Genomic DNA, 21929 nt, shown 5'->3' with positions numbered 1-21929 from the left:
TAGGAAATGGTTCAAATGAGCTCATATGTAGCCTCAGAAGCAAAATTCATGAGATTAGTAATTTGCTAATCTTAGATAATATTTAAATATGAGCCATTTCTGAGACTCACTTAGACACACCTTTAATGATACAGCAGTAGGAATACATGGATATAACAAATGCAGAAGACAGGAATGTCTATGAGGGAGGTGTTGGTGTGTATACAGTACCAGTCAAAAGTTGGACACACTTACTCATTCAAAGGTTTTTGTTTATGTTTACTAATTTATACATTGTATAATAATAGTGAAGATATCAAACTATGAAATAACCCAATGGAATCATGTAGTAACCAAAAAAAGTGTTAAACAAATCTAAATGTATTTTAGATTTCAGATTCCTCAAAATAGCCATCCTTTGCCTTGATGACAGCTTTGAACACTCTTGGCATTCTCTCAACCAGCTTCACCTGGAATGTATTGCCAACAGTCTTGAAGGAGTTCCCACATACAGTGCCTTGCGAAAGTATTCGGCCCCCTTGAACTTTGCGACCTTTTGCCACATTTCAGGCTTCAAACATAAAGATATAAAACTGTATTTTTTGTGAAGAATCAACAACAAGTGGGACACAATCATGAAGTGGAACGACATTTATTGGATATTTCAAACTTTTTTAACAAATCAAAAACTGAAAAATTGGGCGTGCAAAATTATTCAGCCCCCTTAAGTTAATACTTTGTAGCACCACCTTTTGCTGCGATTACAGCTGTAAGTCGCTTGGGGTATGTCTCTATCAGTTTTGCACATCGAGAGACTGACATTTTTTCCCATTCCTCCTTGCAAAACAGCTCGAGCTCAGTGAGGTTGGATGGAGAGCATTTGTGAACAGCAGTTTTCAGTTCTTTCCACAGATTCTCGATTGGATTCAGGTCTGGACTTTGACTTGGCTATTCCAACACCTGGATATATTTATTTTTGAACCATTCCATTGTAGATTTTGCTTTATGTTTTGGATCATTGTCTTGTTGGAAGACAAACCTCCGTCCCAGTCTCAGGTCTTTTGGAGACTCCATCAGGGTTTCTTCCAGAATGGTCCTGTATTTGGCTCCATCCATCTTCCCATCAATTTTAACCATCTTCCCTGTCCCTGCTGAAGAAAAGCAGGCCCAAACCATGATGCTGCCACCACCATGTTTGACAGTGGGGATGATGTGTTCAGGGTGATGAGCTGTGTTGCTTTTACACCAAACATAACGTTTTGCATTGTTGCCAAAAAGTTCCATTTTGGTTTCATCTGACCAGAGCACCTTCTTCCACATGTTTGGTGTGTCTCCCAGGTGGCTTGTGGCAAACTTTAAACAACACTTTTTATGGATATCTTTAAGAAATGGCTTTCTTCTTGCCACTCTTCCATAAAGGCCAGATTTGTGCAATATACAACTGATTGTTGTCCTATGGACAGAGTCTCCCACCTCAGCTGTAGATCACTGCAGTTCATCCAGAGTGATCATGGGCCTCTTGGCTGCATCTCTGATCAGTCTTCTCCTTGTATGAGCTGAAAGTTTAGAGGGACGGTCAGGTCTTGGTAGATTTGCAGTGGTCTGATACTCCTTCCATTTCAATATTATCGCTTGCACAGTGCTCCTTGGGATGTTTAAAGCTTGGGAAATGTTTTTGTATCCAAATCCGGCTTGAAACTTCTTCACAACAGTATCTCAGACCTGCCTGGTGTGTTCCTTGTTCTTCATGATGCACTCTGCGCTTTTAACGGACCTCTGAGACTATCACAGTGCAGGTGCATTTATACGGAGACTTGATTACACACAGGTGGATTGTATTTATCATCATTAGTCATTTAGGTCAACATTGGATCATTTAGAGATCCTCCCTGAACTTCTGGAGAGAGTTTGCTGCACTGAAAGTAAAGGGGCTGAATAATTTTGCACGCCCAATTTTTCAGTTTTTGATTTGTTAAAAAAGTTTGAAATATCCAATAAATGTCGTTCCACTTCATGATTGTGTCCCACTTGTTGTTGATTCTTCACAAAAAATACAGTTTTATATCTTTATGTTTGAAGCCTGAAATGTGGCAAAAGGTCGCAAAGTTCAAGGGGGCCGAATACTTTCGCAAGGCACTGTATGAGCACTTGTTGGCTGCTTTTCCTTCACTCTTGTGGTCCAACTCATCCCAAACCATCTCTATTGGGTTGAGGTCGGGTGATTGTGGAGGCCAGGTCATCTGATGCAGCACTCCATCACTCTCCTTCTTGGTCAAATAGCCCTTACACAGCCTGGAGGTGTGTTGGGTCATTGTCCTATTGAAAACAAATGATAGTCCCGCTAAGCACAAACTAGCCGGGAGGGCGTATCGCTAGGAAAGGGCAGTGTGGAGTGCAATAGAGATTGCATCATCTGTGGATCTGCAAGGGCGATATGCAAATTGGAGTGGGTCTAGGGTTTCTGGGATAATGGTGTTGATGTAAGCCATTACCAGCCCTTCAAAGCACTTCATGGCTACGGACGTGGGTGCTACGGGTCTGTAGTCATTTAGGCAGGTTGCCTTCGTGTTCTTGGGCACAGGGACTATGGTGGTCTGTTTGAAACATGTTGGTATTACAGACTCAATCAGGGACATGTTGAAAATGTCAGTGAAGACACCTGCCAGTTGGTCAGCACATGCCCGGAGCACACGTCCTGGTAATCCGTCTGGCCCCGCAGCCTTGTGAATGTTGACCTGTTTAAAGGTCTTACTCATGTCGGCTACAGAGAGTGTGATCACACAGTCGTCCGGAACAGCTGATGCTCTCATGCATGCCTCAGTGTTGCTTGCCTTGAAGCAAGCATAGAAGTGATTTAGCTCGTCTGGTAGACTCGTGTCACTGGGCAGCTCGCGGCTGTGCTTCCCTTTGTAGTCTGTAATAGTTTGCAAGCCCTGCCACGTAAGATGAGCATCGAAGCCGGTTTAGTACAATTCAATCTTGGCCCTGTATTGAAGCTTTTCTGTTTGATGGTTCATCGGAGGGCATAGCAGGATTTATTATAAGCTTCCAGGTTAAAGTTCCGCACCTTGAAAGCGGCAGCTCTACCCTTTAGCTCAGTGCGACAGTTGCCTGTAATTCATGGCTTTTAGTTGGGTATGTACTTACAGTCACTGTGGGCATGACGTCCTTGATGCACTTATTGACAGTGACTGATGTGGTGTACTCCTCAATGCCATCGGAAGAATCCCAGAACATGTTCCAGCCTGTGATAGCAAAACAGTCCTGTAGTTTAGCATCTGCTTCACCTGACCACTTTTTTTATAGATTGAGTAACTGGTGCTTCATGCTTAAATTTTTGCTTGTAAGCAGGAATCACGAGGATAGAATTGTGGTTGGATTTACCAAATGGAGGGCGAGGGAGAGCTTTGTACCCATCTCTGTGTGTGGAGTACAGGGGATCTAGAACTGTTTTCCCTCTGGTTGCACATTTAACATGTTGATAGAAATAAGGTAGAACTGATTTAAGTTTCCCTGCAGTAAAGTCTCTGGCCACTAGGAGCGCCGCCTCTGTGTGAGCGGTTTCCTGTTTGCTTATTTCCTTATAGAGCTGACTGAGTGCGGTCTTAGTGCCAGCATCGGTCTGTGGTGGTAAATAAACAGCCACGAAAAGTATAGCTGAAAACTCTCTAGGCAAATAGTGTGGTCTGCCTTTTATCACAAGATACTCTACTTCAGGTGAGCAAAATCTAGAGACTTCCTTAGATTTCGTGCACCAGCTGTAGTTTACAAATATGCACAGACCGCCCCCACTCGTCTTAGCGGAGTGTGCAATTCTATCTTGCCGGTGCAGCGCATATCCCGCTAACTGAATATCCATGCCATCATTCAGCTATGATTCCTTGAAACATAAGATATTACCGTTTTTGATGTCCCGTTGGTAGGATATTCGTGATCATACCTCGTCTAATTTATTGTCCAATGATTGCACGTTGGCAAGTAATATTGACAGTAACGGCAGCTTTCCCACTCACCTTCTGCGGATCCTTACAAGGCACCCCACTCTGTGTCCTCTTTACCTGCGTCTCTTTCTCTTGCAAATAACTGTCGGGTGTTCGGAGAATGTCCTGTGTGTCCTGCTTGTTGAAGAAAAAAATCTTTGTCTAGTCCGAGGTGAGTGATCGCTGTCCTGATATCCAGAAGCTCTTTGTCTAATCCGAGGTGAGTGATCGCTGTCCTGATATCCAGAAGCTCTTTGTCTAATCCGAGGTGAGTGATCGCTGTCCTGATATCCAGAAGCTCTTTGTCTAATCCGAGGTGAGTGATCGCTGTCCTGATATCCAGAAGCTCTTTGTCTAATCCGAGGTGAGTGATCGCTGTCCTGATATCCAGAAGCTATTTTTTTGCTGTAAAATATGGTTGCAGAAACATTATGTACAAAATAAGTTACAAATAACGCGTAAAAATACATAATAGCACAATTGGTTGGGCGCCCGTAAAATTGCTACCATTTCTTCTGGCGCCATTTTATTAGAAGAAACTTTTTATTAAAAGAAACTTTCAAAGCTCTTGAAATTTTCCGGATTGAATGACCTTCATGTCTTAAAGTATTGATGGGCTGCTGTTTCTCTTTGCTTATTTGAGCTGTTCTTGCCATAATATCAAATAGGGCTATCTTCTGTATACCACCGCCACCTTGTCACAACACAACTGATTGGCTCAAACACATTAAAAAGGAAAAAAATTCCACAAATGAACTTTTAACTTTTAAGGCACACCTGTTAATTGAAAAGCATTGCAGGTGACTAACTCATGAAGCTGGTTGAGAGAATACCAAGCGTGTGCAAAGCTGTCAACAAGCCAAAGGGTGGCTACTTAGAAGAATCTCAAATATGAAATATATTTTGATTTGTTTCATACGTTTTTGGTTACTACATGATTCCATATGTGTTATTTCATAGTTTTGATGTCTTCACTATTATTTTACAATGTAGAAAATAGTAAAAATAAAGAAAAACCCTGGAATGAGTAGGTGTGTTTTCAAACTTATGACTGGTACTATATATATATATATAATATATATATATATATATATATATATATATATATATATTATAAATATATGCATTTTTTTTTGTTTTGTGTTTTGTTTTGTTTTATTACAGTAATGTCATTGTCTATAACTGTTCTGTACTTTGTCATGTATTTGTAAATGTTATGTGGACCCCAGGAAGAGTAGCTGCTGCATGTGCAGTAGCTAATAGGGATCCTAATAAACTAAACTAAACTAGAAGGACAGGGAGACAGACAGCGTTACAACCAATCTCCCTTGTGCTCATCCGTCAATCCTAAACTATGGTAGTGAGAGAGACGTGTATTGAAAATAAGAATGTGGAATGTTTATGCCGTCCCCACGATATCGTAACAGGCAGAGAGGTAGAGAGAGAGAGAGAAACACGCACAGACAGTACACACTAAATAAAAACACAGCCGAGCTGAAACATCTAAGAATACTGTTCAGGGGGTCAGGGGAAGAAAAGACAAATACATTAGATGGAGAGAGAAAGTGAGAGAGAGAAAAAGGGAGGGAGAGAAAGAAAGAGAGAGAAACAGAGAGAAAGCAAGAGAGAGTGAAGGAAAGAGAGAAAATGAGAGAGATAACCAAGGTAATGAAGAGGTTGATATGCATGCACTGCTGTGACACTTCCTAGTTGTGTTTTAAAGGGACAGAATTAATAATAATTACAGAGATTAATATCAATGATTAAATGTTCCTATTAATGATTATTCCAGTAATTACAATCAGCAGGATGCAATATGCTGCAGTATTAATTTTTACATGCAAATCAAGTTGTGATCACACTATGTTCTCTCCTTTGTAATGAGACATACAGCTTTCAGTCTACCCAGGTGGCCTGGTTTACACCATTTCGGTATGAGGAGAGAACATGGGATGTCTCACTGTTCACGCAACGTGATTAGAGAGATGGATCCCTACTCCTTTAATCCTCCATATTGTGTTGATTTTTCCACAAGGAAAGAATGAAAACGCCCTGTTGCAGGGGAAAAAGACTGACCTTCAAGGGGATTTGCGATGGTATTAGACAGAGAGACGTTGGCAGATGTATTTACTAAAATAACACATTACTAAAAGACTGCAGTCAAAACATGGTTGTAGCAGGGCCGGTTCCAGGCATAAGCAACACATGCAGTCGCTTAGGGCCCCCTCTCAACTCTCAACTTACTATTGAGAGTAAGCACAGTAGAAATTTTTGAAACTTGGTTGTGCATCAGTGTTTTTTCTCTTGTTATGTCAGTCACTGACAGTCACTCAATTAGCAATGTCAGTTAACCGTTTTTAGATTGGTAGCCAACAATCTAAACTTGTAGTAATCCTGGCCGAATACAGACCGGGCAGGGCACGTGCCCAGGGGTCCTGACTTCCAGGGGTCCCCCAATGATTTAGTTAGTCATTCTCACTCAGATACCATATTAACCATATTATTAAGTCATTACAAAATGTGTAGAATTGCAGAAAATGTATTTAAAACTGCAAAAATGTCTCTCCATCCCATGTATTTTTGGGGGGGAATTACAGGAAATTAGCTGTAAAATGAAAAATTCTCTCCGTCCCATGGCCAAAATGTGTAGAATTGCAGAAAACTTGCTTTAACACACTAACATTTTCTCTGTGCCCCATGGCAAAATGTGTAGAACTGCAGAAAATAAACTAACCAACCAAATCTCACTTAGGGCCCCCAAAAGACTAGAGCCGGCCCTAGTTGTAGGAAATTAAATTAAATATAAAACTATTAACAATGTCATGTAAACCCCAGTGAACAGACAGTGCATGTCTGATGTCTGCTAGTAAGAACTAGTGAAATCTCATCATCATCATAAATTAATTTGTCATTTGTAACCATATGGTTGTTGATCTCAACATGTAACTTAGAGAGATCACAAATTAGTTTATGATGAATATGTCTATCTGCTCATGTCCTTTGAAAAGCATGGTCTATTGTAAAGTACATGGCAGTGTTTTGTCCACATTGGCTGAAGCATAGCAGGTTTAACCAAGCCATAGTAAGTAGCTACGCTAGCTCCTGCCTCAGCCTCACGCTTGTGGTTGAAGATTCACCTCTAAGTTACCACATTTTGGACAATTTACAGCGGTGGATCTCGGTTAAAACCTACCAATAAATGAAACTAGGTGGTGTGGGGCTGGATGCCTGCAGGTCACCAGGCCCAAGATAAATTCCTGCGAGGTTCTGGTAATCTTAATCCTCAATAATCAAGGCCAGCAGAGTCAAGGCAAAGAGTTAGAGCACAGACAAATCGGGCCTGGGGCTAAAGAAAAATCCTCTGACCGATATTTCTCCAACTCTGTGAGCTTACTCTAGTCTCATTTCTAACTCTCTGTTTATGAACTCAGTGTATAGCCAGGATGAGTATAAGGGGTGGTTACAAGCACAGAATCTTACTTGTTTTTTCAAGGAGCTTGGCGCACAAAGGTGAAAAAGAAAAAGTATCTTGGTTATGAACAGGTTAGGTAATGTATAACATTCATGAAACTGACAGAAACAGAGGGAATATGACGTTACCTGCACTCATGAGATTAAACTGTGAGATGCCACCATTGGTCAAACCTCCCCTGAGCATCTTCACAGATAAGTGTCCATTTCACAAGCAGGGGGAGAGCATCATGGCATGATTACGACACGGTAAATGTCAGATATTCTTCATCCTCACTTATTATCTGCTGTAAGAGAGGACCAAATGGAAAACGCTGACCTGCATCAGCAGCAGCCCTCTCACTCGCCTCTAAAAATATGACACAAGTTACAGCACCCAGCCAACCAATCAGCATCCCGGGCCATGGCAGCTGGGGCAGACAGACGCTTTTCCTCGAGCCAAGAGTTGACAGGAGAGTGGGGTTTATTCAAGCAAGGCAGAATAAAAGAATAGCTTTTGCTATAACAAAGAGAAAGACACCTCTGGGTTGTGTTAAATTACTGCAGGAGATATGAATAATTCAACTGCAAAATACACTGGATCAAATGTTGAGGAGGGATTACAGCTCTGGAGGATGGTTAGTGCCTGTAAAAAAATGACACTGGCACAGAGAAAGGTTTGCTTTCCCACTTTCCTTCTACATGTGTACGTGTGAACAGGGTGCCTTCTTGAGCTACAAGGTCCTCCAATACGCCTCATTTCCAAGTTGTTAAACATATCCATCTGTTTTCCCGGAGCCCAGACTGCAGCCCCGCACCATGCTGCCCTGCTCCCCGCACTCAGCCCAGCAAGCACCTTGATCATCCACACTGGTTGGTTTCCACAGAAATGCCCAGGAGCAAGGCAAGCTTATCCTTCACACTGTGGTAAAGATAGATGTGTCAGTCCGCATCGATCCATCTGTTGTTGCCCTCCTGCACGTCAGCTCCTCACAGTATCTCCTATCTGCAAGCAAAATAAATGCCACGGCTGGACCGGATGAGGGTGGTCAGCTTGACAGAAACCCCCGCAGCCATCGGCAAAATAACTTCAGGGGCTTTGGCCGTAAATTGTGGCAGCTTCACATGAGATGGAGTCACAATGCAATTTCCCCAGGAGTCGAGACACAGTAAATAAAAGTGGTAGGGGGGCAGTACAGTTAGCTGGGAGCCTTCAGTCAGATAACCTCCTAGTGAAATCAGACCAATACAAACATCAGGCCCGGTGAGATCCACAGAGGATTACGATAGTGGAGTGACAAAGAGGAACAAAGCCACACTCATCCCTGTGTGTCATCCCCGTGTACGAGGAAACATCACATCCTGAGTGGTTTCTTGGTTCTGACTATGTCTTCCTGAGGCAGAGCTTGTGCCAAACTATGTACTTATATTAGGAGAACATGGTTCTAAGAGGGTCTGGCTAGTGAGCCTGTGGGGCGAGGGGGGTGTCGAGGACAGAAAGACCAGCCACTAAGCATGCTTACATCTGCTGCGCTCTACCAGACATCACTAATATTCACTGTGTCACCAGAACACTGAGGCCACAGCCCCCACAGCCCTGCTGATGGCACATGCCCATGTACTTCAGCCACAGCCTCTCTTTCCCTCCACCAAAGCGTCAAGTCACCTGGGAACAATTCGCAGACCACAACTGACTATTGGGATTACCTAACATGACCAGTTCAGATGTGTGTGTAGGTTACTTATGTAGCAGGTTAGCGTTTTTCATCATGAATCTTGTTCTGGAGACAGCTCTGCAGAGTTGTCTCTAGTTGGCACGGCCACAAAGTCATTAGATCAGATCTTAAACCTAACGCTAGCTACACTGCTAACCCTAAGGTCAAACCCTAACCTTAAATTAGGACCAAAAATCACATTTTTGTTTTCATTAACTTTTACAATATGCCCAAATTTGACTTTGCAGCTGTCCTATCTAGGGGGGTGGCTCAGTTCCAACCTCCAGGACAAGCCTCATGACAATAAACATCAATCTGCACTTTTACATGTTTTTTTTTAAAGGTAAAATATTTTTAAAAAATTATCCTATTTAGATTAAACTATACTAAATATAATAATGTCACCAAATAATTGATTAAAACACACTATTTTGCAAAGAAGGTCTACAGCACAAGGGTGTAGCCGGAGGACACCTAGCTTCCATACTCCTCTGGGTACATTGACCTCAATACAAGACCTAGGAGGCTAATGGTTCTCACCCCCTTCCATAGACTTACACAGTAATTATGACACCTTCCAGGGGACGTTCTCCAACCTATCAGAGCTCTTGCAGCATGAAGTGACATGTTGTCCACACGATCAAAGGATCAGATAAGTAATCTAGTACTAAAAGCATAAGCTTGGTGAGTAAGAGAGAGAAAGAGAGAGAAAGACAATCGTTGAACAGTTTTGAACAAATTAATTTATTCCAAAATGAAGAAGCAAGAGAGAAATTTATATAGAGAGAAATTGTCATTTTTTTCTCACTTTCAGTTTCACTTACTTAGCTAGCAAATACAGCTACATAGTTTAGCCTACTGAAACACCCTGGCCAAACAGGGGGATGCTATGTTAGCTACCTGGCTATGATTATCCAACACAACACTGGAACTCTCCAAGTCAAGGTAAGCTTTTGGTTTCATTAATTTATTGTCACCGGGGCCGACAGTGTAACTGCTTACCGACTGTACACTGTAACATTACTGCATGATTGTAGTGGGTTTACTAACTCGCTAGTTCTAAACTCAGCAAAAAAAGAAACGTCCCTTTGTCAGGAACCTGTCTTTCAAAGATAATTAATAAAAATCCAAATAACTTCACAGATCTTCATTGTAAAGGGTTTAAACACTGTTTCCCATGCATAAATAATGAATGAACATGCACCTGTGGAACGGTCGTTAAGACACTAACAGCTTACAGATGCTAGGCAATTAAGGTCACAGTTATGAAAACTTAGGACACTAAAGAGGCCTTTCTACTGACTCTGAAAAGCATGAAAAGAAAGATGCCCAGGGTCCCTGCTCATCTGAGTGAACGTTCCTTAGGCATGCTGCAAGGAGGCATAAGGACTGCAGATGTGGCCAGGGCAATACATTGCAATGTCCGTACTGTGAGACGCGTAAGACAGGACGGACAGCTGATTGTCCTCGTAGTGGCAGACCATGTGTAACAACACCTGCACAGGATCGGTACATTCGAACATCACACATACGGGACAGGTACAGGATGGCAACAACAACTGCCCGAGTTACACCAGGAACGCACAATCCCTCCATCAGTGCTCAGACTGACCGCAATAGGCTTAGAGAGGCTGGACTAAGGGCTTGTAGGCCTGTTGTAAGGCAGGTCCTCACCAGACATCACCGGCAACCACGTTGCCTATGGGCACAAACCCACCGTCGCTGGACCAGACAGGACTGACAAAAAGTGCTCTTCACTGACGAGTCGCGGTTTTGTCTCACCGGGGGAATTCAAAGGAATGAGCGTAACACCGATGCCTGTACTCTGGAGCGAGATCAATTTGGAGGGGAGGGTCCGTCGTGGTCTGGGGGGAGTGTGTCAAAGCATCATCGGACTGAGCTTGTTGTCATTGCAGGCAATCTCAATGCTGTGTGTTACAGGGAAGACATCCTCCTCCCTCATGTGGTACCCTTCCTGCAGGCTCATCCTGACATGACCCTCCAGCATGACAATGCCACCAGCCATACTGCTCATTCTGTGCGTGATTTCCTGCAAGACAGGAATGTCAGTGTTCTGCCATGGCCAGTGAAGAGCCCGGATCTCAATCCCATTGAGCACGTATGGGACCTGTTGGATTGGAGGGTGAGGGCTAGGGCCATTCTCCCCAAGAAATGTCCGGGAACTTGCAGGTGCCTTGGTGGAAGAGTGGGGTAACATCTCACAGCAAGAACGGGCAAATCTGGTGCAGTCCATGAGTAGGAGATGCACTGCAGTTCTTAATGCGGCTGGTGGCCACACCAGATACTGACTGTTACTTTTGATTTTGATCCCCACTTTGTCCAGGGACACATTATTCCATTTCTGTTAGTCACATGTCTTGTTCATACAAATATTTACACATGTTAAGTTTGATGAAAATAAACACTGTTTTTTTAGTTTATTAGCTATGTTGACTAATGTTACTTTAGCTGATGTTACTTTAGCTAATGTTACTTTAGCTAATATGGTGATAACGATGTAGGCTGTGTGTAGTGGTTTGGCTTGGAAAGGTTTTTCTACCTAGTCATATACTGTACAACTGATGAATTTTGCATTGAAGTCCACAAGCGATGGGACGAGGTGAGAGGAGTAGAGCATATAGATGTGAGAAGGAATATAACATGGCTGTGTGTTTACGTGTGATCAGCGGTGTATTCATTCCACCGATACTGTTGGAAAATGTTTCGCAAACGGAACAAAACGTGGATAAACATACTTGAATTTGTCCAATAGAAACTCTTGTTTGCAACTGTTGGACTAATGATTACATTCTATATAAGCTAGATGCAGGCAAGAGCGTGCAAGGCGGTATTGAATGCCACTGCCTGGCCATTTGTCACTGTCTGTCACCTCAAATTTGTCTCTCAACCTGTGTGCACCTACGTTATAAACTTTAATTCATTGGCTAGTGTCATGACTGTCCTGTGAGGATCCAAATAGGTCAGATCAGCATGGCAATGGATGACTTCAACCAGAGCCTTTGGGACAATTAGAGCCTTACAAGCGTGCTGCGGAAAGGCCTGCCACCCTTCCTAAGAAGGTCTGGTTCCGACAGAGACAAATTGCGAACGAAAGCATTCACACGTAAATAAATGTATGACTTCTTACTCCAAACGGGTGGCAGTTCGTGTGCAAAGTATATGATTACTGTGAGAGTAGTTCCTAAAATGTACCAACGATAAGTGTCTCTTTCTCTCTCCATCTCCTTTGTAACAAACCGCCATATTGTGTCAGTAGCTAGGGACCTGTTTCTAATGTATTAAGTGTGTATATTTATCCTGTGTTATCATTTAGTTAGCTAGTAAATAAATAATTAAAGCAATTTGTGTAGTACTGAATCATAAGTAAGGCTGGGTTTTTTGTAGATGCAAGGAGGTTACTACGGTTCAGAATGATGATATGATAAGAGGTTATGATTCATACGTTGACTGTCACCCAATATGCTGTAATAGAAATATGGCCATGCTCATGAAAACAAATCGTCCTCCCTCATCTTGAACACCACTAACTGCCACTGTACAATAGTATATAATATCCACTCAAGATACAAGACACTGTATACATGTAGCATTTGTAGAGAAAGGGCAATCCTGAAGAACCGCTAAACGCATATTAATAAACATACTCAAATTAGGCATCTCCCAAGACGCATTGCTAATAGAAATGGGGTCAGACACTTTCCATGTCCCTCTTAAAGATCCTCAGGCAAGCCCAGCAGCTAACATGTTAGTCGGGCCAATGGGCAGGCCAGCCGTGAAGCAACAGAAAGGAAAGAGACGTAGACTAATGAAACAAATTATCTGCGGTATTTGTTTCAGGGAGAATAAATAAATAAGCATGAAAAACAATAATCCTCAACACTGGGCCACACGCAATGATTAAATAAAAAAAACTGCAGAACCAATTATTTCAGCAAGAACAAAAGGCAGCGGTGAAGATGGTTGAAAGGGTAAACAATGGGAAGAACATGGCTGGCTGCATCTGCTCCCGGAGCCCTGCCTGGTGCAATATCACGCTGACACGCTGCGTGCTCAGGCCTAGCATAGGAGGAGCAGTGGAACCTGGGCTGTTTACCTGGCTAATGCCCAGACAGCGGTGGTAGATCACTTTCCTCTGTTGCTCTACCTACTATTGGGAGATCAACAGATGCTTTCAAGGCCAGCTGGGTTCTGATACAGGGAGTCATTAAGCACAATTAAAGCCATCCTGATTTAGACATGTTATTAACTCCTTTATTAGCCTTGGCTTTAACTACTAAAAGGTCATATTTGTGAGATTCTACAATTCTGGAATTGAAAGGATGCTAAACGATGGATTAGACCAGAGAATGTGTTGAGGCCATAAGGTTCACGCCAACACTACAGTGCGCAGGGCTGTGTTTTAAATAGGTCTTATGTGAGTTGAAGCGCGGCCAGACTGTGGTCTTATACAGGAGTCCATGATGAATATGATTCGGCCCATAAATTCAGAGCAATTCTGATAATGATGCGCTGACAGCAGAGTTCCATTATTCCATTAAGGCGTCTTACAAAACCCTGACACATCTGCACACACACGGAGGCAGGCCGAGAAACGGCCCCTGGCCAAATCCATCCCGTGCTACACCCAAACCGATAAATAAAGCTCACGTCAGCCACTCTGCATATTTCGGGCTCCTTATGACTCTGCATGCCTTCCCTGACAAAGAAAAACAAATCATCAGGTGGCGAGAAAAAAAAAATACCAAGAACCCAAAAGGTGCAATAATGTTGGCAGGATCATTAGTGGGAGAGAAAAGCACCACTAGCATTCTCTCTCCCAGTCTTTCTCTCTCTCGCTCTCTTTCTCCCGTTCTCTCTCGTCCTCTTTTCTGCTCTCCTCTAATTGTCAGGTTAATTAGGAGGAGTAGCAGCATTGGTTAAATAGCCTTTCCTCGTCCCCCGTCCCCCCCCCCCACACACACACACACACACACACACAAGATGAAGGGGCCACGATGACAGGGCCCCTCTGTTACTTCCTATTGCACATTCACACACAGTCCTGACTACAAAAGGGCCACAGAGGCCAAGGCACTTCTGGGCCTTGTTAGACAGGCCCTTGATTGGCTGGTCAGATGAGCAGAGAGCAGGCTTGTCACACATCACACAGCGTCTGCTTTGCTCCTGTAACGTTACTCTGCTCATCTCATTCAGCAGAGCTGAGTGGTTTGATCCGCTTACCCCACCGCCACAGGGGTAAATACAAACACTGAGGAAAATGTCAACAAGACTCTTTGTGATGCTAAAAAGATACATCTGATTAAATATGCTCCCATTTTTCCTGTAGCACCAAACCACAGCCTCTTAGCTTGACAGGAGAACCAGCATTAGTGAAAACACAGCCACACCACTTACCTGATCATCACCAAAACTGGTGCTTTTAAATCTTCACATGAACACAATCAACATGAAACCAGTCCAGAGGAATCAGGCCTAATGTTTTAAAATTCCAATTATTATCGTTGCTAGTTTAAATTCAGGAGGCATTCAAGTTGTTGCCAAATTGTTCACAATAAAAACATCTGACATACCACGTTTTCTAATATTCATAATTTGTACAAATAAAGACTTGTTATGGAGAGAAATCAATTTGGAAATAGTTGCTTTATGGGGACAAAAGCTGGGGCTCATGCTGGGGGCTGGTCATAAAGTATTCATGGTTATAATTATACCCCATATTTACTATCATCTTAAATCTTGTGCCTCCAAGCTCGGTTTCCTTTGACACATATTGCTGCTGGTGTGAGTGAAAGGAGGATATTGCCACAGAGTTGTGTGCATTAAAGCCTTGATGCTTTTCAGGAGGGGTAAATCACCATATGAAGCGAGAATAAGGATATTCATGAAAACAAATGAGAGCATAATCTCATTGAGGGTGAAACCATAGCACCTCCGTTTCACTCTGTTTCACACTGTCCCCCCCCCCCAAGGCAAAGAAAAAGCATTGATGGGCGCCTACTGTCCAGTATATATATAGGTCGCTAGTGTGGGGGATTAGAGATAAAGACAAAATCTGGAAAACCTTACCTAATACTCCAAGCCGGTAGTTCACTGTGATGACGATAACATTGCCGTAACTTGCCAAGATGCTGCCGTCAAACATATTCCCAGTGCCCTCCATGTAGGATCCCCCATGGATAAATACCATCACTGGCTTGGGGCTACCGCTTTCACGGATGTCTGCAAGGGGAAGGAAATGATTAAAGGACAAATTAAAATGACAGCTGGAGATGCAATCTAAATTGTGGACGCTTTAGTTTTCTCATAATTTCGGACACATTGACTTAGCTTTGAGACAATTTCTGCTTTGCACGTGATACTGTTCATTTCATACGTGACAAGTATGACATGTTCCTGGTGATTGAAAATTCCATATTAATCTTGTTTTTTGTTTCAGGAAATTTTATGGGCTCTTATTTTTGGGGGGCCAATAAACTGTCGGCATTAAAGAAGCGTAGAGATTAAAAGTGACATTTCAATTTAAGCGGCACAGGTGGCTAGTTTTATCAGTAACGTAGAATCTAATAAACACGATTGAACCTAAATGTTTTAATGATTAACATTCTTCAAGAAAAGTTTTTAATTCAATTTCAGACATCCAACGTTTCCCTTTAACAAAGTGTTACGCTTACTGAACTTTGCATAATGACATCAACTCAATTGATGCCGTCTTTGAGGGAGGACATCTAGTTTGGCCGCTGGGTTTGAATTAAATGGGGGATAGGGAGGGATGCAAAAAAAATGGCTTCTGATTACTTTTATATTCCACAAAGGAGACAGACGTTTCATCTTGGGTGCAAAATATCCACATTCATGTTCAATATCTTATCGATGTTTGGTGTTGGGGGACACTTGCAGGAGGTCTCAGAGCTAAGGAAAGTAATTAAATAGTAAAGAAAGTAGGATGGCATCTTCCACAATGCCTTTATGGCAAAACATGAGGCTGTATTTGCAAAATGCAAGCCCATCTCTGTTCTTTTAGTTGATTTTCTTCCTCCCACTCTGACTTTCTCTTTCCTTCGCTCTCTTTCTTACATTTCAAGTGAAAGCGTGAAGAAAATGCCAGGGCACCTCTAATCCTCACGTCTTCAGTAGGCAATCCATAACTTCTATAATATTGATTAGGACTGAGCAGCTGCTGAGTGCATGTGCATGCGTGTGTGTGTGCATGCGTGTGTGTGTGTGTGTGTGTGTGTGTCTGTGTGTGTGTGCGCGCAAAAGCATACGTTTTTGGTGAAAGACAGAGAGAACAAGAGTGGGGGGAGAGAAATAGGGAAAGAGTGGGAGATACTGTAAAGAGAGCGATCCGGAGGGCAAATCTAAATTATTTTCATAAATTGCGCATCAGAATCCTAACATCTTCCATTCACTTTGATTAATTAATTGAATCACAGAAGAGCAGCTGGATTCACGCAAGTGTGTAAACTAGAGCAGCATTGAGACAGGAGAGTAATACCTGATCTCTCCATATAGTTACAAACATAACAGCAAGGTAAATGATTAAATATGTCAAATAAAACTAGGACTGAAGACTAAAGATTGCGTGTCTGTTTGTCTGTCTATGTCAGTGCATGCGTTCATGCGTACATGTGAAAGTGAAATATTCATACAGTGCATATGTTGCCCCCCTCTGCCTCTTGTGTGGGTGCCAACAGCAGATTAAAGTGACACACATCTGGTCACAGAGGGTTATGGCTACAATGTCTGTCAGGATGTCCATTACATCATTCGTCATTCACAGTCCTTTATGCTGTTTGTTCTTGTGTTCACTTCATCTTTGTGAGTGGCAAAATCAAGTGCACATTCTAAATCCTTTGGAGGGATTCCAGGCTTCTCTGACAGAGGTCAAACCATTTTAAACCTCCATCAATGAGGAATAGATGCCAGGGAATTGTGTGTGCTGACTTTTGAGAATAGATAGCAATTCAGCCATTTGTTCTAAACTGGGCCTACTAATCATAGGGTTCGGTCATGCATCCTACGTGGACACCATGGCATGCTAGGCTAATCCTAGCTGTAGGTAAGGTACAGAGGTAAGTGAGGACAGGTGCATTCCTATAAAGGCGCTCACATCACAGAAGACTAGCTGTAAAAGCACTGCACTGGATCTCCATCCAATGCCACATCTGGATGGCCTTGCTGACAAGCTACAGTATAAAGAGAATGTCCCTGTCACAATTCTCTTGAGGACAAAAGTTTCCATCCATTACAAATCCACAGGTGGAGTGGCACCTACAGAGAACTGCACATCTTTACATTCCATGACATTGAGGTTCCATGGCAGTGTGTTGTTGTTATTTGATTACATATCTCTGTTGTGGCAATAGGTTAAATGTCAAAAGAGCACCGCCAGTGAGATATCAAGCCGATTGGTCCTAGGGCCATTTCATTCACACATCTCAATGCGTTGGTTTTAACAGCATATTGTCTTCTGTTTTAGAGAGGATTATTAGTCTGGCCTGGATTCTTTATCAAGTGAATACTTGAGAGGCTGGCTGGGATTTCACTGTATATTTGTGTCTCTAATCTTTTGATGTGTGTACTCAGGAAATCGCAAGTTGCTGCAGATCAAAGATAGCTGCCGCATTCCTAGTTTAGTTTTCTGTAATTGGTGCTTATTTCACCAGATTATACAGGAGATGTGCATTATTAAGACTGTGTTCTGTCATTAAGTAGGAAGTTAACTTTCTCACTTTCTCTTTGAATAATTTAATTTGGGGTTATTTGAGTACTTTCTTCAGTCTGTTACTTTTCAGTGAGAAGCCCGTTTTAGATTTGTTGATTTAAACATTTGGCCTTGATTCCTAGGTTTACATAACTGTGCCATAATGTACTTGAATTTGTGTAAAATAGTGATGAAGAGGCCTCGTTAGGAAGGGATTTGTGATCAATATGTTACAGGTCTTTGCCCATAACGATCCAGGAACATCCATACATGTTGCATAGGAAACTTACAGTTTTTTTTATAACACAACTGAAGGTGACTTATGTGTTAGGATTGATCAGGGTATCAAATTCCCCAGGGTTGGAATAGTATATTTTATTTTGGAAAAGGAAAAGAGTTGTGAAAAATCATGCAAAAAGGTGTTACGATTTAATTGAAGGGTTAATAGTTACTCTCTTTTAGATGGGATGCAACATGTATTTATTTGTTTACAAAATGTAAAAAGAATTCAAGCAAAAACCTATGTTAGATTATTAACAATTAAGTACTCTGGAATGATGTGCGACATTAAACATACTCTTAAAACATCAAGCAAAAAAGACAAAACACATCCAGCAAAAATTACGGAGAAAAAAAATCTTCACTTTCAAAAAAGGACAAGAAATGTAAAAAAAAAAATCAAAGAGGAAAAATTGGAGGGTTCCTTGTCATGCAAATCAGTTTGGCATCAAAAAATACCTTCATACTCCGCCCCGTCATTATCACCTAAATCATCATTGTGTTTCTTTGTAAGGGGACCTAGGATCAAGAATGGAGAAGATGGAGGAAACAGATAATACAAGAACACACAAACCTTAAAAACGCTCAAAAGAGCTGTGAAAACTTTTACTGAAAGAAAGAATGTAAACAATTTCATACACATTTGTGGAGCTTGGTAGCTATGAGGTTGTAAGACTTTTGTTACAAAGTACTGTAACAAAACAAGAAGGATCTTCAAAATAGGACCCTTTCTTTCAAAAAGATTCAAGAATGTAAGATAAGTCGTTCCCAGTAAAACAGATTGGGTGTTTTCAGAACACAGCTTTACCTCATGTCATTCTCACCCCTGTTTCCCAATTTCAAGTAAACAGACAAAAGCATAATTGTTATGAATGTTTGTGAGGTTGTCTAACATTATGTTCCAATAAGTAGCACACGTCTGTGAATGTTAATGTGCTAAAAGAGAATACTCCAGATTGAATCATTAGTGGACTCATACTATGTAAATATGTAAAATAGAACCTAAATGAAGTAATTTCATTGTAGGATCACAGTGCCAAAATGCAAATGGAAAAAGTTAATGTATTAAGTGGCTCCAAACACACAGAGTTAATTGCTTAATTCTCCCTCATTGGCAAAATAATAAAGCAGGAAATAGGTCAGACTGTAGCAGAATAAACCAAGACAGGATTCATTTAGTGAGTAACAGCACAAAGACCGCAGCAATGGACTGTACTATAAACACGACACAGATGGACAAACAGATAGACAGGCACACAGAAAGACAGACAGGGGCACAGAAAGACACACAGGCACACAGAAAGACAGACGGGGGGGGGCACAGAAAGACAGACGGGGGCACACACAGACACACAAGGTTGACAAAGCGCTAGTCTAGACACATGCGAGCTAGATCAAGCATGTGTAAGCAGAGAGCAGCACATGAAAGAGTGAGATACACAGTATGACCAATGAAAGAAGCCTTCCCACACATCACTCAAACTCATCCTGCTTATGATCATGCTCCTTCATGACAATACAGTACAGGGAAACCAAAACAGGGAAGCAATGAGAGGCAGGGATGGGAGGGGGAAATGGAAATGCTATTCTATTAAAATAGTCCAGTCATTTATTTTCCTCATGTCTTGTAGCCAGAACGCTAGAGCAGTAGGCAATGGCATGACATCTCTATAATTTGTAGCAACATTCTGGAGAAGAAAACAGAGGTTATTCAACACTGGAGAGAACATTTGGCGTAAACATCCCGTTTCACCCAGCAGCCATGCTGAGATTGATTTTGTGAGATACATGACAAAAAATGAAAACAGTTAAGAGTAAAGTACACTGTAGCCTACCTTATCGGAACACATCATTAAACCATCACATTCTCATAAGCTAAGGTAAGGCTTATAAAGCAACTGAACGGAGATGCTGGAGCAAGGCACTGCAGTGCCCTGTGACATGACTGTGCATGGCTGTCCCCTAACTGAGGGGATGGTTGGATCATATCAGTCAGGACGGCAACATGACAGCATGCTGTCAGCATCACGTCACTCCTAAACTCCAAGTGACTGAGGGCCAGGCCCTGCACACTGACTTTTCAACCCCTCTGACCCCCTTGGAGTACTGAGCGCCTCAACACTTTTGTGGCGCACCTGGCTCCACTGCACTGATTAGGGAGACTCTGTTTTTCTGTCTTTCCCAGTATTTATTTTCTCTTTCTCCCTTTAACTCGGTCTACCTTTCTCTCCCTCTATTTACTCTGCCTCTCCGTCTGTCTAACTGCCAAACTGTTTTCCTGTGCCGTTGTCTCTGTCCCCCCACCACCCCACACACACACACACACACACACACACACACACACACACACACACACACACACACACACACACACACACACACACACACACACACACACACACACACACACACACACACACACACACACACACAGTCTGTCTCACCAGTAATGCTGTCTCCCAGTCAGATGATAAATTGATTTATTACTGCAGCCTAGCTCTTACACACCCCTTCCAAATGAATTTCCATATCCCTCGTTGTGCCGATATTGATTTGTGTTCATCTCTGACTGATAAAGTGCAACTTCACGCTTGAGTACTCTGTAATGCAGAAAAAGAGGTGGGCTGGTGAGGCGTGCAGCAGGCGGCCGACTCCGGGGCTCCTGGCCCTTAACACTTTAATGCACTATGAACCCTGAGGCTCCAACCAGATTAGGTCATTAATGCTTTGAGCTCAATTGATCTCGCATTGTGCACATGGGCATCCATACGACACATTCGTCAAGGATCTTAGGCCTATCCAAATGGAAACAAACCAACTCAATCAATCATTGATTTGACCATAAAAACAATGGGCTCTCTAACATACAAACGCCAATGAATCTGGGGATTAAGTACTGACCTTCGACAGTACTGGCTATAAAACATATTGTTGCATGAACAAATGTTTCACATCCTTTGATAAATTACTGAATGTCTATGGTGAAATATAGTCTGTATGGTGAAATATTTCATACAATGCAGTTTGTGCCATAACATTTTGATCAAGAGCAGAATACACAAGAACTTACCTTTCAAATCAAGTCCAACAGCACAACTCATTCCCAGGGGCCGAGTGAGTCATGAGCCTGGTGCCCATGGGACACATGTAGTGCAGTGTACATGGCTATACAGCCAATTACAGGGCTCACAGCTCTGTGGATCTCTTTGATCAATGACTCAGGACCAGGTGGTACTCAGGAACAGGACACTACTGAATACATCCACCCATGTGTTGTGCACTTGATGCAATGCCATCCTACTCTATTCAAATGTTAGAGGCACATAACAGAGAGAGGCTGGCTATTTGACTGACTGACTCACACTCTCAAAGCAGAAACAATAACACAGATGAAAAACAAATGCTCACAGGTGTGGCTGGGGAGGATTTGACTGCACTAACATTCTAAAACAAGATAGTAACCTCAACCTGCACTCATTATTAAAGGGGCAATCCGCAGTTGGTGCATACATTTTTTGACTTATACATTATTGATATGGACCCATTGATTCTTGAAGAATATAACTTGTTAATGCCCCATGAGCTTAGTTCAACTATCGTACTCCATCAGAACCCAAAATATTAGCTTGTTTTACCCCAATGTTTGTAAACAAAGTAAATGTAAACACTGTATTGCCTCAAACCATGGTTAAAACTATCATTTTGATATCTGGATGGTCAGTCCTTGCTCTACACTCTACAAATTAGGGGTTCAATAAGGGTTTTTCTAAGATCCTCAAAGTTCTTCGAAGAACCTTAAGG

General features: G+C 42.2%; 1 protein-coding gene across 2 annotated transcripts in view; it reads right to left on the bottom strand.

The window, feature by feature from the left end:
- The window catches only part of LOC118391440 (neuroligin-1-like), a 275657-nt gene that overhangs the window by 178013 nt on the left and 75715 nt on the right, over positions 1-21929 (bottom strand). The window contains exons 3-4 of one of the 2 annotated variants that reach the window (XM_035782844.2): positions 18588-18647; positions 15212-15364 (exon numbers count right to left, since the gene is read on the bottom strand). In XM_035782844.2, coding sequence (XP_035638737.1) covers positions 15212-15364; positions 18588-18647 — 213 coding nt within the window. The remainder of the gene's footprint in view (positions 1-15211; positions 15365-18587; positions 18648-21929) is intronic. The other variant, XM_035782853.2, reaches the window with a different exon arrangement.

The sequence above is a fragment of the Oncorhynchus keta genome, chromosome 1, assembly GCF_023373465.1.
Source record: "Oncorhynchus keta strain PuntledgeMale-10-30-2019 chromosome 1, Oket_V2, whole genome shotgun sequence".
Lineage (NCBI taxonomy): Eukaryota > Metazoa > Chordata > Actinopteri > Salmoniformes > Salmonidae > Oncorhynchus > Oncorhynchus keta.
Note: the sequence above shows the minus strand (reverse complement) of the source record. Positions and strands in the feature narration are given on the sequence as shown.